The 17,339-nt window shown below is 35.6% G+C and overlaps 1 protein-coding gene across 1 annotated transcript in view; it reads right to left on the bottom strand.

The window, feature by feature from the left end:
* Positions 1 to 17,339, bottom strand: part of C25H12orf40 (chromosome 25 C12orf40 homolog) — an 81,939-nt gene that overhangs the window by 53,428 nt on the left and 11,172 nt on the right. Inside the window, exons 3-6 of the mRNA XM_043447091.1 lie at positions 8,093 to 8,132; positions 5,226 to 5,364; positions 750 to 882; positions 236 to 284 (exon numbers count right to left, since the gene is read on the bottom strand). Of these exons, the coding sequence (XP_043303026.1) occupies positions 236 to 284; positions 750 to 882; positions 5,226 to 5,364; positions 8,093 to 8,132 (361 nt within the window). The remainder of the gene's footprint in view (positions 1 to 235; positions 285 to 749; positions 883 to 5,225; positions 5,365 to 8,092; positions 8,133 to 17,339) is intronic.

Here is a 17,339-nt window from a genome sequence, read left to right as displayed (position 1 = left end):
TTGTCAGTAACAAGCAGAAGCAAATGTTACGCACACATAGGCCTCATCTACCTTATCAGAACTCCAAAATGTTTCTCATAAGCAATTGGTTAAAATATTAAGGTGTAGGTTCCTTATATTAAAAACTTTGAAAAGAATAATTATAAATATGTTTTTCCAGTATTTGAAAAATTTATATCATTTGTTGGCATATCACAACTATCAAAATAATAAAATTTAATTTAAAAAATCTCACCTGAACTGGCTCAAGTTCTTCCTTGGTGTCTAGTGTTTGATAGTATACACTAACAAAAATAAAATTTTAAGATTAAAAACATAGCTGGCAATAAAATTGACCATCTTTATATATCAATTTAAAATTCGCACTGTTATATACAAATACATGAAAACATATGGAACTCTAAGTAACTCTATTCATTCCAGATCATAATATTATTGAGTTTTCTAAAAATTACATTGTTATAAGAGAGATATTTTATGATAAAGTCAAACTATATGTACAAAAAACTTAGTATGGACATTTGGTCATTTGATAAATGTCTTAATAGCTTAATGATATTATAATAGCTGAACAAACAAAAACTGGAGCTATTATAGAAGAATAAATCCTCTGTATATCTTCCAGTGAATAAAACAGTAAAACAATAATGACCATTTAAATAATATATAATAATATATGATGCTATATTATATATTAATGTAACATGTACATCAGATAGATACATTAATATAACCTAGCTAAAACCTACTTGTTTTCTATATCATCAATGCAGAGGTTAGATGGTACACAGTTAGGTGACATTGGAAGTTCTATATCATGCTTTCTTAGAGGCATTTTTATGTCTTTATTCATATTCACGTGCATTGGTTTTCTCACAGTTTCTAGAATGAAAAAAAATATAATTATAAAAAATTATAAGAAAAATAAAATCTTTTTAAAGCATCATTTGATATACTATGTTCATTAAATAACTGCACATTTTAGAAATTTACTGAAACCACCTGTATTCTATATATGCTAGACATCATTACAATACTATCTCAGATATTATGAATCATTCTTTTTACTTTATCATCTTATATACTCCTCTTGAAAGGGGTTATACTAAATTCCTTCTACTTTTTTCTTCCTCTAATACTTCCTTGACACCCAGACCATATCAGATGTTGTCTTACACATTCTCATAGCATTATATAGGTTCTCTATTATAACACTTACCATCCTTTGTTGTTCTTGATTAACTCTATTTCCCTCACTAGATTTTTAAAATTTATAGAAGCAGAATCTGTCTCTATAGAAGAAGTCTCTGTTTTGTCTGTTCAGTACTTGTAACAACTTTTCTTTTCTGGGAAATGCTTTTTACACATGCATCAACTATACAGTTCTAGTGGAGACTTTCCACCATTTTATAAAACCCTGCCTTTTGGTAAAAATAATTGGTGAAGTGGTAGACATCTAACCCAAGAAGAATTAAGAACTGTTCCCTCTGGTTAGGAGTAATTGTTCCAGTGCTAAGACCTGGGGTAAGGCAAAATCCTTCAGTGGAATTTTCAAAAGTTCAGGACCAGTGAAACATCTCTCAGTGTTTCTCTAATGGCAAAACTAGGAGAGATGAGCAATGTTAGTTTTTTAAGGTAATGTTTTAAGCCCCAATGATGAAGGCAGTCTGAGAGAATGAAGCTAATATCTGAAGTGAGAAAGAATCTTGACTGAATTCAAAGGCTCTGATTCAAGCAGTTTCTGAAGCCCAGCTGCACCACTGACCTTCCTTTTAGTTAAGTACCTTGGTCCTTTCAAGGCTGCTGTAACTGGATGCCATAGACTGGGTGGATTATGAACAGAAATTTATTTCCCGGTCTGGAGGCCGGGATATCCAAGATCAAAGTGCTGGCAAATTTGGTGTCTGTTGAGGGCCTGCTTCCTGTTTCTCAGACAACCATCTTCTCACTGTGCTCTCAGATGGTAGAAAGGGAGAAAGAGCTCTCTCGGGTTTCGTTGTTGTTGTTGTTCAGTCACTAAGTTGTGTTCATCTCTTTGCAACCCCACGGATTGCAGCATGCCAAGCTTCTCTGTCCTTCACTATCTCAGACTTGCTCAGATTCATGTCCATTAAGTCGGTGATGCTATCTAACCATCTCATCCTCTGTTGCCTTTTTCTCCTTTTGCCCTCAATCTTTCCCAGTATCAGTGTCTTTTCCAATGACTTGGTTCTTCCCAAAGTATTGGAGCTTCAGCTTCAACATCAGTCCTTCCAATGAATATTCAGGGTTGATTTCCTTTAGGATTGACTGATTTGAATGTATCAGTTCTCTAGCACTCAGCACTCTTTACATCCAGCTCTCACATCAGCACATGACTACTGAAAAAACCATAGCTTTGACTATATACATACCTTTGTCGGCAAAGTGACACCTCTGCTTTTTAATATGCTGTCTAGGCGTCTCATAGCTTTCCTTCCAAGGAGCAAGTGTCTTTTAATTTCATGGCTGCAGTCACTGTCCACAGTAATTTCAGAGCCCAAGAAAAGAAAATCTGTCACTACATCTACTTTCTGCCCTTCTATTCACCATGCAGTGATAGAACTGGATGCCATGATCTCCATTTTTAGAATGTTGAGGTTTAAGCCAGGTTTTACACTCTCCTCTTTCACCCTCATCAAGAGAATCTTTAGTTCCTCTTCACTTTCTACCATTAGAGTGGTATCATCTGCATATCTGAGGTTGTTGATATTTCTTTAATAAGGGTACAATTGTATTCATGAGAGTTCCACCCTCATGACCTAATGGGCTCCTAAAAGTCCCTCCTGAACCATTACAAGTTGGAATTTCAATACATGAATTTGAATGGGGCGGTGGGGGGCGGGGGGGGGCACAAACATTCAGTTCATAACATTATTTGAATGTCTGTTAGTTGAGCCTTACTTATAAAGTCTTGTTTTAAAGGAGAGTAAAAATACCTCTATCCTCTACCCTTCTAAACTCCCAACTGGGGCTCCTGTGACAAAAGAGGGATTAACAAGAGGAAAGCATACAAACTTATTTAATGAGCTGTACACAGAAAACTTCATAAGAAAATGAAGACCCAAAGAAGTGTTTAAACCTGAGTATTTTTACATTAGGTCTGATGAGAAATGGAAAAGTTATGGAAAATGTGATAGGACAAAAAAGGAGTATGACCACAGTGTATAGTAAATTGGGGAAAAGAGCAGTCCTGTTCATTTAGATTCCTCTCAGTGTCCCTCTGTCTTTGAGATAATGATGTTCCCTGGTTGAGGAACTAAGATTCTGCATGCTGCACATGGTCCAAGGAAAAAAAAAGTAAAAACCGTATGACTCAAAATTATAGAACTCTTAAAAGAAAATATAGCAAACATAAAGGGTAAGCTCTTTGTCCTCCATTTTGGTCATTTTTTGCATTTGACATCAAAACAAAGGCAGCTAAAGCAAAAATAAACAAGTGAGACTACATTAAACTAAAAAGCTACTGCATAGCAGAAGAAACCATTAACAAAATGAAAAGACAACCTAGGGAACGGGAGAAAGTATTTGCAAATCACATATCTGATAAGGGGTTAATATCCACAATATATAAAGAATTCACATAACTCATTAGCAAAAAAAAAAAAACTAATTTAAATATGGGCAGAGGACTTGAATAGAAATTTTTCCAAAAAAGATATACAAATGGCAAGGGATACTCAATATCACTAATCATCAGGAAAATGCAAAGCAAAACCACAATAAGACATCTTCTCAAACCTGTCAGAAGGAATTATCAAAAAGACAAGAGATAACAAGTGCTGACAAGAATGTGGAGAAAAGGAAACATTTGTGCACTGTTGGTGGAAATGTAAATTGGTTCAGCCACTATGGAGAACAGAATGGCGGTTCCTCAAAAAATTAAAAGTAGACTAACACAAGATTCAGCAATACCCCTTCTGGATATATATCCAAAAGAAACGAAAAAGGATCTTGAAGACAAATCTGCACTCTCATGTTCACTGAAGTATTATTCACAATAACCAAGATATGGAAACAACCTAAGTGTCTGTCAATGGATGAATGGAAAACAAAGAGATAGGGTATACACAAAATAGTCTTTAGCCTTGAGAAGGAAGAAAATCCTGCCAATTATGACAACATGGATGGACCCTGAAAATATTATGCTAAGTGAAATAAGCCAGACAGAAAAAGACAAATACAGCATGGTATCACTTACATGAGGAACCTCTTAAAAAAAGAAAGTCAAACTCATAGAAACACAGAGTAGAAAAGTGGTTTCCAGGGGCTGAGGATGAGAGAGAAGGGGAAATAGGCAGAGGCTGGCAAAAGGGCACAAACTCTGAGCTGTATGACGATTAAGATCTGAAGATCTAACGTAAAAGGTGAGTATAGTTGACAAGAGTATTATGTAAGTGAAGAAAGTAAAACCAGATTTACAACAAAAACTTTTGTTCCTAAAGCCCATGAATTATGTATTTACTTTTACTACAGTAAAAGTTTTTCACTTGTGTAAACCGCTCTGTGGAGGGAGAAACAAAAAATGACAGAGAAAGGAAAAGAGGGGATACTAAGAATACTATAATCAATTTCTATCTATCATTTATGAACTCTTTTAAGCTCTCATTTTAGCACTTGTTTTAAAAATTAAGTATCAGACAAAGGTCCCTTGAGATAGGAAAAAAAATAGTCTGATTAACCTTTTTTATTTACTTAAAGAATCAAAGTGCAAGCCAAAATGAACTTTATTTTGAAGTATTAAGACTACTATAATTAACACCCCAAGAATGCCTGAGAAATTATTTATGTTGTGAGATAGGAAACTAATTATTGAGACAAAAATCTTTTCATCTCTTCCTTTTTAAACAGATTCTCTAAATAGTATAAGATAATAAATACATTTATTTCCTGCTCTTTAGCTGAACTTTGGTAACTAACTGCCAAGACAGAATAATGTAGTAACTGAAACAGCTGCACTGTAATAAGTCTAACCATACCTTATAAAATTAATTTTATATAACATTTATACAAACTAAAAATAAAAATAAATGGATTAAGGAATAAGAGACTTTAAGCAAAAATTAACAAATCTTATTTAAGCAGGCAACTAAGTTTTAAAAGTTTCCTTTCCACATCCTTTTGAGTTCTAAAATTACACTTATTAGAAAACTAAATCTTATAATCACAATGAAATTTAAAAAATGGTATTAGAAAAATTTACTTACCAGATGTTTTCTTCTGGCAAGATATCTGATTTACCATATACAGGTTAAGGAGGTCTAAACTGACAGTAGAATTATTGACAGGGGATAAAACTCCCAGTAATTTCATTTTTGATTTTAACCTTTTCTTTTCAAAATATTCCTAAAATAATTATAAATAGAAAGTTATTGCAGCAACTATATGGTTTCAGGCAGAATCATAAATAATAAAAAGCAATAATGCAATCAAATAAATGACAATATTTTTATATTCTTGTGACATACTTTATATGTTTACACATGAATTAAAGTCAACCATGAAACTAGCAGTTTGCCTAAAGAGTCTAAATTTCACAGCCTCCTATACTTTTGGTGGTAGAAATGTGAGATAATTCTCATCTGATAGCTTCTATTTCTTTGGAAATATGAGGCAAGGTCATCTAATTAGTATGAAGGAAAAAAGAACAGGGTTGGGGAAGAGAGGCTTGAGGAGACAAAGGATGGTATGAAATTTTCAAAGAGTAAGAAAGTGACATGACTAGAGATCAATCCTTTAGGAAAGCGCCATGAGTCATTTCTTATAAATGTTCAAAAGAATGATCCAAATAGTTTTAACATTAATTTTTTAAAAAATGGTCTGGAAACAGACTACATTCATAGATTATTTAGTATCAAGTGCCTATGTTACACACAATTCTAGACATAGGAGATACAGAATGATTAAAAGTGGTAAGATCCCTTTTTTATGAATATATATTAATAGGGGTGTGAGAAGAGAACAGAATCAATAAATTTATAAGAAAATATAAGACTTTGAAAAGAGTGATAAATAAAAGGGAATACTGAAGAAACAGTAACTGGAGGGTGGGAGCTATTTAGATGTAGTGATCAGAGAAAGTCAGTCTAACAGATACTTTAGCTGAGACCCAAATATTGACAAGCCAGACACAAAATATCTCAAGGGAGGCTATTCCAGAGAAAGGGAAGAAGAGTGGCAGAAAGAAAGTCACTGTGGTTGAAATGCAATGAACAACATGGGGAGTAGTAAAACATAAGGTCAGAGAAGCAGGCAGAATGCAGATCCTTTAGGTCCTCTTAGGCTATAGTTGCATGCGTGCTGCTCAATCATGTCTGACTCTTTGTGGCCCCACATGTGGCCCACCTGGCTTCTCTGTCCATGGAAGGACAAGAAAAAATTTCTCAGGTAAGAATAATGGTCACGTGAGTTGCCATTTCCTACTCCAGGGGCTCTTCCCATCCCAGGGATTGAATCCACATCTCCTGCATTGGCAGGTGGATTCTTTACCACTATATCACCTGGGATTGTCAAGCTATGGTTAAATCAGATTTATTCTAAAAGCAATGAAAAGCAATTGAGGTTTTTAAGGAAATGATAGATTCTGGTTTGTGTTTTTCTAAAAAAAAAAATCATGCTAACAATTGTGTGAAGAACAGAATACAAAAAGAAAAAAGAGCAGAAAAAATTTTTGATAAATTCAATGACATTAAAAGTGAGAACTTTCCTTCAAAGATATCATTAAGAAAGTAAAAATAAAAGCTACTGAGTACACATATAACTGACATAGAATTCCTAGATATATAAAAATACAGTAAGAAAAAGACAAACAACCCAAATAAAAAATGAAAGAAATATCTGGAAATGTATCTCATGAAGCAGAAAATCTGAATGAAAAGACAGTCAGCCTCAGTAGTAATAATTTTAAAAAAAAGGTTAAGTTTACAATAACGCATCACTTCACTGAGGTAATAAATATCCTACTTTCATCACAATCACTCCCTTAACTTTTCTTTAAATTTGACTACCTCTGAGACTTCACTGGTAGCTCAGTTGGTAAAGAATCCACCTGCAATGCAGGAGACCCCAGTTCAATTCCTGGGTCAGGAAGATCCGCTGGAGAAGGGATAGGCTTCCCACTCCAGTATTCTTGGGTTTCCCTGGTGACTCAGCTGGTAAAGAATCCATCTGCAATGTGGGAGACCTGGGTTCGATCCCTGGGTTGGGAAGATCCCCTGGAGAAGGGAAAGGCTACCCACTCCAGCATTCGGCCTGGAGAATTCCATGGACTATATAGTCCATGGGCTTGCAAAGAGTCAGACACTACTGAGCGACTTTCACTTGCACCTCTGAACATATTTTTACTGTTTTAGGACATTTTGCAAATGAAATCTCACTGCTTGTATTTTTCTGTGAGTTTCTTCATTTGCTCAACATTCTGTTTTTGAGATTTATCTACAATAATTACATGCAGATGATACATTTTCACTGCTATACCTTGGGTATACCACAAGTTGCTTAACCATTCTACTGCTCCTGGACATTTATTTGGTGCTCCCTTCTCTCTCCCCTGTATCCTGTCCTCCTTCTTCCTCTCTTTCTTCTTCTCTCTTTGTTTGCTATTCAACAACAACAAAGATCCAAAGAAGCATGCACATATCTCAAGTTGCACATATGGAAGTTTCCTTGGGATATATATCACTTTTTTGCAAGATACATGCTCAACTTTACTATGTTATACAATCAATGTAATTATTTTTAAAAAACACTATTTTGAAAAAGTAGGAGATAGGTTATAAGGTTATTATAGTACCCTGGGCAACAAATGATAATGATGTGGATAAGGGGGCTAATAGTACTGTGAGAAGTGATCAGACTTGGGATATTTTGGAAGTAGATGACAACAAGAATCAACAATGCTCCATAATTCTGTGCCTGAGAAAAATGGGTAGCTAATTAAGCTATCTATAAGAATGAAGAAACTAAGATGGTCTTCCAGTTTCACTCAGGTGAATTTATTAACCTTGGAAAAATGCTCCAAAATATCACTGTTCTTGTAACACTACGAGACACAATAAAAATATTTTTTCTTTACCTTCTGCTTTCTCCTTTCCTGCTTGATCAGAACCCTGGTCCTGAAAAGGGAAGCAGGATTATTTTGTAATGATTAAGTAAGTGGTCTCTAAAACAACTGCCATTTTATCTAAATTGAAGATTTGGAATTAAAATCTAAAAGTAACAATAATTATTTTCTGAGAAGAAACTATACAAATGTTGTCAAATTATTTATAAAATATATACTGTTTCACAAAATTTTCCTGGATAAAAAATCCAAGAACTAATAAAACAGACTCTAGACCTACGGTGAATAATTAAGCATAAAATAAATCAATTATAAAAATCAAGATAAGCAGAGAAATCAGTGCATTGGAAAGAATGTATCACTGAAATACTCTTATCTGATAGCAATATTCTAGGTCAACACTGCTATTTTCTTTGCCTTTCCTTGTAATTCAATATTCTACTAAAATTAACACAGAATAGAGAGAAGATAAAAATCTATATAGCATCTAATGAAATGTTAAGTTTATTATTAGAGCAACTTCAGTTACATTAGCTACGTGTATCTGAAACCTCAGAACTTCTTTAAAACACTGCTAGTCATTATGGATGTGCTTCAGACCACATAATCTTCGTGCCAAAAACTGCACTGAATCCCAATGATAATGCAGCATTTAAGAGTTATAAAATATTTGCTCTATTAATAATAGTGAAATGCTATAAAACATTTATTGATAATAAAAGCAAATACGCACAATGTATCTTTTGGACATCCATGAATTATGGTCTCAAATTCAATATTTAAGAATTATAAATAAAATAACAAAATGTATTCTAGTTATATGATATTATGCAATAACATGAAAATAAAATTGCTAATAATAAGTACCATATATCTTGCATCATTCTAGATACTCCAGAGTCTACATGTAAAAACTCATTTAATCTTCATAGCAACTCTATAAGGTAAGTTCTATTTTTACTCCCATTTTACTGATGAATAAACTAGACATAGAGAGGTTAATTAATTTGTCCAAGGTCACACTGCTAATAAGTGACAGAGCCAGGATTCAAATTCAAGAATTCTAGCTTTGAAATTTTAAATCAGTGCATTCTACTTCCTTCTAAGCATGCTAACTGTGAATAAACAGAGCTATTCATTTTTCCAAATGATTTTCATAAACTACATGAAGGACAGTTCTGAATATCCCTAGACTCTGCTGCTTATTGAACTTATTATTTAACATATTTCCCAATAGATGTCTTAAATTGATCATTTTGAGGTCACTGAAAAATAAATCCAATCTATCATGCTCCATGCTGCATCATAAGTATACTGTTGGCATTCAAACTTTAGGGAAAAAAAGGAAATAAATTATATTTCATTAACTCATCAAATGCTAAGGCTAGAAAGGACCTTTGAGATTAGTTTATTCTCCATCATTTCAAAACTTAAAAAACTATGGCACAGAAAAAAAAGTGACTTTTCAAAGTTCAGAAATATAAGAAGATGCTGTAATAAAACTTCACAATCCAGATTATGAAGAGAAAATAGAAACATCAATTTTGTAAGTAGTTCCACGTTGTAAAGATCAATATAATTAGGGATAAGTCAAAAACTAAATATAGTCTTCTTAAGTACAAAACAAATGAACTTATTCCAGGCTGATTTTCCATTATCCAGGACATTATCTTATGGCTTTTACCAAATTCTATGTACTAGATAATCCCCATTTCTATTTGCCTAAGAAAAAATTAATTAGGAATTCAAGACCAATTGCTCTATCAGCCTACTATCACTAAACCACAACAAAAGTAAAAATGGATCCTGATGTATAAGTCAAAGGTAATTTCTTAAACTAAACATTTTAGACTATTATTAAGGCAACAATGTTACTCTAAGCAGTACTCTATGTCTAAATGTTTTACTGAATACAGTCACTTTCAACAACTTACATTAAAAAAGAATATCAGTTAGGATTCATAGGTACAAGAAAGGAAAGCATCTTTGGTTAATTTAAATAGAAAATAAGTTAAAAGGAAGTTGGATAACCGGTAGATCTGCCAAAGGGCTGAGGAGGCAGGTTTGGCAACTGGCAGGAAGAAGGAAGACGAAGCAGCTGTGATGGCACGGTCAAAACTGCACCAGATCCGTCTCAAAGGGACACCGCTGCCAGCGCCTGTGACCACCGGGCCCCACTGGCTGCAGCGTCTCTGCTCCTCAACAATGCACAACCTCCTCTCCTGGCATCTTCTAGTGTTACTAACCCTGAAATTCAATCCTGCTGCAGCTCCTGCAGCTCCTACAACTAGAATAGGCACCCTGCAGGCCTTATTTCTTTGGGTTACTAACTTGAGTCAAGGTAAAAGATAAATGCCTCAGTCTCAGCTTAGATCACATGCCGATTCACTGTTAGCAAAACAGGCTGAAACAGGTGTGTTTGGTTTTTTTCTCTTCTAGATTCTACAGAGGTAGGTAGGCGGTGCTGTGTGTGCATGCTAAGTCACTTCAGTTGTGTCTGACTCTTTGTGACCCTATGGACCATAGCCTGTCAGACTACTCTGTTCTTGGGATTCCCCAGGCAAGAATACTGAGGTGGGCTGTGCCTATATCAAAATTCATACAGTGAGAAACACCTCAGAAGTAGACAAGCTCAGATACTGGAATGTCAAAGAGTGTAAATGTCCACTAAAGAGGGAAAAAAAGTGAAAAGTGAAAGTGGCTCCGTTGTGTCCAACTCTTCGTGACCCCATGGACTATACCGTCCATGGGATTCTCCAGGCCAGAATACCGGAGTGGGTGGAGCCGTCCTTCTTCAGGGGATCTTCCCAACCCAGGGACTGAACCCAGATCTTCCACACTGCAGATGGATTCTTTACCAGCTGAGCCACCAAGAAGCCCAAGAATACTGGAGTGGGAAGCCTATCCCTTCTCCAGCGGATCTCCTCGAGCCAGGAATTGAACCAGGGTCTCCTGCATTGTAAGCAGATTCTTTACCAGCTGAGCTACCAGGGAAGTCCCATTAAAGAGATGTACAGTTAAAATAGCTAACAATCCAAAAGTGATTTTTTTAATTTGGCTATGTCAGGTATGTATTTGTACGTATGCACTTATATGTGTGCATGTTGGGAGGGCTCTCCTTCTCTCTTTACATATATACATATTTCTAACAGTTGCTTCTAATGGTTTCGCTTAGATTAACATTAAAATAAGACAACAAAGTTGTTTCTTTCTCCCAAGGGTTAACCAAGATTGTGTCAGACAGAAAAAAATTTTCATCTGCCCTTCTAGGTTCTTCTGACTGGTCTAAGAATTAAGTTGACATGAGACACATTAACAGGAGAAAGCCAAGCTCAAGTTTAACAACATGTATGCATGAAAGCGGTGGTTCAGTCACACAGTCGTGTCTGACTCTTTGCAACCCCGTGGACTGTAGCCTGCCAGACTACTCTGTCCATGGGGATTTTCCAGGCAAGAATACTGGAGTGGGTTGCCATTTCCTTCTCCAGGGGAACTTCCTGACCTAGGGATTGAACCCTGGTCTCCTATACTGCAGGCAGTCTCCTGCATTGCAGGTGGATTCCTTACTGACTTAAGCCACCAGGGACACAGGGAAGCCCCTCCAAGTTAGTTGCTCAGTCATGTCTGACTCTTTGCGACCCACCAGGCTCCTCTGTCCATGGAATTTTTCTGGCAACAATACTGGAGTGGGTTGCCATTTCCTTCTCCATACATGAAAGAGACCATGGAAGACTGAGTAATTAACCAAAATGGCTAAAGTCCTCACCTTAAATACCATCTTCACCTGAAGACACAAAATGATATCAGGAATAGTGGTTTGGGACTTCACAGGGGAGAAAGGCAATTCATATGGTGATGGAAAAGCAAATGTTTGGTACATAAATGTTTGATGGGCCATGCAGACAATGGAACACAGATTGGAAACTGATCTGCAGGTCCTGCCGGGTTTCCCACATCACACCCAGTCCATATTTGCAGATATCTCTGATGACAGCTCTGTTCTGGGAACAGACCCCCTATATGAAATATTTGCAAATTTTATATCTGACAAGGAATCAATATCTAAAATATGTAAGGAACTAGGAACTCATATTACTCCATAACAAAAATGCAAGTAACCCAATTTAAAAATTGGCAAAGAATAGACACTTTTCCAAAAAAAGACATACAAATGGCTAAGAGGTACATGAAAACATGCTCAACATAACTATCAAGAAAATGCAAATTAAAACCACAATGATTTATCATCACACTCCAGTGAGGATTACTTTTATCAAAAAGAAAAAAGATAAATGCTAGGAGTACTTCCCTGGTGGTCTGGTGGCTAAGACTCCTATTCCCAATGCAGGGACCCTGGGTTCAATCTCTGGTCAGGTAAATAGATCCCACATGCACCAACTAAGAGTTTGCATGCTGCGGTGAAGATCAAAGATCCTGAGTGCTGCAACTAAGGCAGGGTACAGCCAAATAAATAAATATATAAATAAATGTCTTTTTAAAAGGAAAGAAGTGCTGGGAAGTAGAAAAGAGGGAACCCCTATAAACTGCTGCTAGCAATGTAAATTGGTGCTGTCACTATGGAAACCTGAAGAAGCCAACGGCAACCCACTCTAGTACTCTTGCATGGAAAATCCCATGGACAAAGGAGCCTGGTGGGCTGCAGTCCGCGGGGTAGCAAAGAGTCAGACATGACTGAGCAAGTTCACTTTCACTTTTCACTTTCATGCTTTGGAGAAGGAAATGGCAACCCACTCCAGTGTTCTTGCCTGGAGAATCCCAGGGAGGGTGAGCCTGGTAGGCTGCCGTCTATGGGGCTGCACAGAGTCGGACACGACTGAAGTGACTTAGCAGCAGCACCTACAGAAAACAGTATGGAATTTCCTCAAGAAATTAAAAACAGAGCTACCACGTACATGATTCAGCAATCCCACTTCTGGGTATGTATCCAAGAGAAATCAATATCTCAAAGAGACAGCTCTAGTCACGTGTTCATTATTACATAGCCAAGATATAAAAACAATCTAAGTGTTCATCAACCATAGTTAGAGATGAATAGATCAAGAAAATGCAGTACATATATACACAATGGAATATCAATGAGCTTTTTAAAGAAATCAGGGACTTTCTTGGCAGTCCAGTGGTTAAGATTATGTGCTTCCAGTGCAAATGGTGGAGAACGAGGATCCCACATGTGGTGTGATATGGCCAAAAAAAATTTTTTAAAAAAGGTGTTTAACAAAATGAAATTATGTCACTTACAATAATATGGATGAACTTGGAAGGCATTATCATAAGCAAAATAATCCAGGCAAAGAACAACAAATATCACATGGTAACAGTTATATGTGGAATCTGGAAAGAAAAAAAAATCAAACTCAGATTCAGAGAATAGAAAAGTGTTTCCTGAAGGGTGGGGAAATAGGGAGGGAAAGCTCTGTAAAAAAGGATACGAATTTTCAGCTACAAAATAACTAAGGTCTGACAATCTAATGTATACCATGGTAACTACAGTAGATAATGCTGTATTGTATAATTGAAATTTGCTAAGAAAGGAGAACTTAAATGTTCTCACCAAAAAATAAATCTGTGAGGTGATGGATATAGTAACTAGTTTGATGAGAGGAATACTTTCACAATATACACATATATCAAATCATCATGTTGTATACTTTAAATGCCTTTTATTTTTATTTGTCAATTAAAGCTCAATAAAGCTTGAGAGAAATAAAGTAAGATAGCAATCTTACTGTGTTTTCTAATACCCCTAAATAATAGGGGAAATAATGGATTTCATATCTGACAAAGAAAGATGTCCACATAATTAAAACAGCTTGCCATTTTAAAAATATGAATCCCCAGAAGTCATCTGCTTAGTTTTGCTGTTGTCCAGTCGGTAAACCATGTCTGACTCTTTGTGACCCCATGGACGTCAGTGCACCAGGCTTCTCTGTCCTTCACTATCTCCTGGAGTTAGTGCAAACGCATGTCAATTGAGCTGATGATGCCATCCAACCATCTCATTCTCTGTTGTCCTCTTCTGCCGCCCTCAATCTTTTCCAGCATCAGCATCACTCCCAGTAAGTTGGCTCTTCGCATCAGGTGACCAAAGTATTGGGGCTTCAGCTTCAGCATCAATCCTTCCAGTGAATATTCAGGGTTGATTTCCTTTAGGATTGACTGGTTTGATCTCCTTGCAGTCCAAGTGACTCTCAAGAGTCTTCTCCAGTACCACATATCGAAAGTATCAATTCTTCAGCACTCAACCTTCTTTATGGTCCAACTCAGACATCTGCGTGACTTCTGGAAAAACCATAGCTTTGACTAAATGGACCTTTGCTGGCAAAGTGATAGCACTGTTTTTTAATATGCTGTCTAGATTTGTCATAGCTTTCCTTCCAAGGAGCAAGTATCTTCTAATTTCATGGCTGCAGTCACCATCTGCAATGGTTTTGGAGCCCTCAGGAATAAAAATATGTGACTGTTTTCACTTTTTTCATTTCTATTTTCCATGAAGTGATGGGACCAGATGCCATGATCTTAATTTTTTGAATGTTGAATTTTAAGTGAGTTTTTACACTCTCCTCTTTCATGCTAACCAAGAGGCTCTTTAGTTCCCCTTTGTTTTCTGCCATTAGGGTGGTATCATTTGCATCTCCAAGGTTGTGGATACTGCTCCCAGAAATCTTGATTCCAGCTTGAAATTCATCCAGTCCAGCATTTGGCATGATGTACTCTGTATAGAAGTTAAATAAGTAGGGTGACAATATACAGCCTTGACTTACCCCTTTCCAAATTTTGAACCAGTCCATTAATCCACATCTGGTTCTAACTGTTGTTTCTTGACCTACATACTAGTTTCATAGGAAACAGGTAAGGGAATTCTGGTATTCCCATCTCTTGTAAGAATTTTCCATAGTTTGCTGTGATCCACACAAAGGCTTTTTCATAGTCAATGAAGCAGAAGTAGATGTTGTCCTGGAACTTCTTTGCTACTCTATAATTTAATGAATGTTGGCAATTTGATCCCTGGCTCCTCTGTGTTTTCTAAACCCAGCTTGTACATCTAAAATTTCTCAGTTCACATACTGCCTAGTTTGACTTACTGTGATATTAAATATATAACTAACAGCCATGACTATATTTTAAAGTCTCCTCAAGTTTATGTAAATATTCTCCAATATATTTTACTACAAAGTACACTAAAACACAGCACTGATTCTTAGGAATACTTAGGAGCATGACTTCCATAGCCTGTTCATCATTCAGATTTCAATCTTGTTTTCCATTCCTTCACTTCATATATTCTAACACCCAACTAAATTAAAATATATGTTTCTCTTTTTCATATATAGATACTTCTCTCACCATATTTTTGTATTCAAAACTTTTAATACTTTATGGCTTCATTCAAATGATAGTTTTATCATGAAATTTATATGTACTTTACATAAAATAATTTTAAGAGTACTTCTAATATCATCTTGAAATTTTAACTACCAGAGAACTGGCAGTGGTAAAGTGGAAATGAGGCTCATTCTTTTAACGATTATTATGCTATTCAGGAAAATGGATTTTTAAAAACACATACTGCAACTATATCTTTCAATAAAAGTTTGAATGAACACTATTAGTTGCCAATATAGCACATAATAAAAAGAAAATCAGTAGGTCATAATGTCTTCATAAAACACTACAAGTTATCAATTCTAAGAAGCAGGAATATAGATTTTGTTACATTATTTTTGTTAAGAAAAAAAGTAGAACAGGTGTAAAGAGGTTAACAGAGGGAAAGTGGGGAAAGAAGGGAATAAAAGTAAGGGAGCAAGTGAGGGAGGGGCAGAGAGAGACAGAAAGAAAAACTGCTGAGCACAGAAATATATCAGGGCATTCTGCTCCTTGCTAGTCTTTCTAATAAGAAAATATTTAAAGCAAAATGTTAAAGAAATATTTTCTTTAGGGAAAAAAAAGACACAAAAGCAATAAAGTTGTCTTAGAAACATAAAACACAATACTAATGTACATTTTACATAGATATGCAGGAGATACTGAAACAACTGGGTTGGCCAAAATGTTCCTTCTTTGTTAACCCAACTGAACTTATTGGCCAACCCAACACATCAGGGGTTTAAAATTATAGGTGTCATATGCCTTAATTATCAGTCTTGAATTATTCTTCGTTTCTTTTTTTTAAATTTGCCATGCAAAAGAAACTGTTTCCAGTTTGTTAAAATCATATAATACGATGCACGAGACAAGTGCTCGGGCCTGGTGCACTGGGAAGACCCAGAGGAATCAGGTGGAGAGGGAGGTGGGAGGGGGGATCGGGATGGGGAATACGTGTAAATCTATGGCTGATTCATATCAATGTATGACAAAACCCACTGAAAAAATAAATAAATAAAGGAGAAAAAAATAAAATAAAATTAATAGAGTAATAACTAACAAATGAAAGATAATATTTTATGGCTCATGTTAGAAATTAATATTAACTTAAAACATCAAAATCTAGCACTGTTAGCTAGCAGACTTATTAAGATTCAGGGCAGTAACTAGCCTAGAAAAAGTACTTACGTTGGCTTTCCTTAAAACTAAAGCCGGTCTACCTGATGTGTTAAGAATACTAATGATATATTTTAGAATATAATTTTAAATAAATTCTTCTAATACCAGAAAAAAGTTTTTAGATGTGTATATACTATAAAAGGCAAAGTATTGTAAAAAATTTGGCAAATCAATATGGCAGAAACACATCTATTAATGATACTCAGAATACAGAGCCTCATTAAAATGTTCTTAGATACTTAATTCTTAAGAGTAGTTTCACAGAGAAAACCATTTTTATAGTTACAGTCTGTAATGATAAACATGAGCAGCCATCTCTTGAATCACATAGTGCAAGAGATTTTAGAATGTGAATGATACCCCAAAATAGGTGTATATTTCAGGATATTCACAATGAGTTTTTAAAACATTATTTTCAGTAATTACAATTCACTAAAACATTCAACAGCTGAAATTTTTTCATTCCATTCAGGGAATATTTTCAGTAAAGATTTCCAACAGTTTTTGAACAAAATGTCATCAAAATTTAGAGGACATGCTTACAAAAATGTTCAATAACAATGCAGGACAAACAGACTGATTCATAAAGCAATTCTTTTTGGCTGTTCAGTCACTCACGTGTGTCTGACTCTTTGCGACCCCATGGACCACAGCATGCCTGGTTTTCCTGTCACTCACCATCTCTTGGAGCTTGCTC

Source organism: Cervus canadensis, chromosome 25 (assembly GCF_019320065.1).
Source record: "Cervus canadensis isolate Bull #8, Minnesota chromosome 25, ASM1932006v1, whole genome shotgun sequence".
Lineage (NCBI taxonomy): Eukaryota > Metazoa > Chordata > Mammalia > Artiodactyla > Cervidae > Cervus > Cervus canadensis.
Note: the sequence above shows the minus strand (reverse complement) of the source record. Positions and strands in the feature narration are given on the sequence as shown.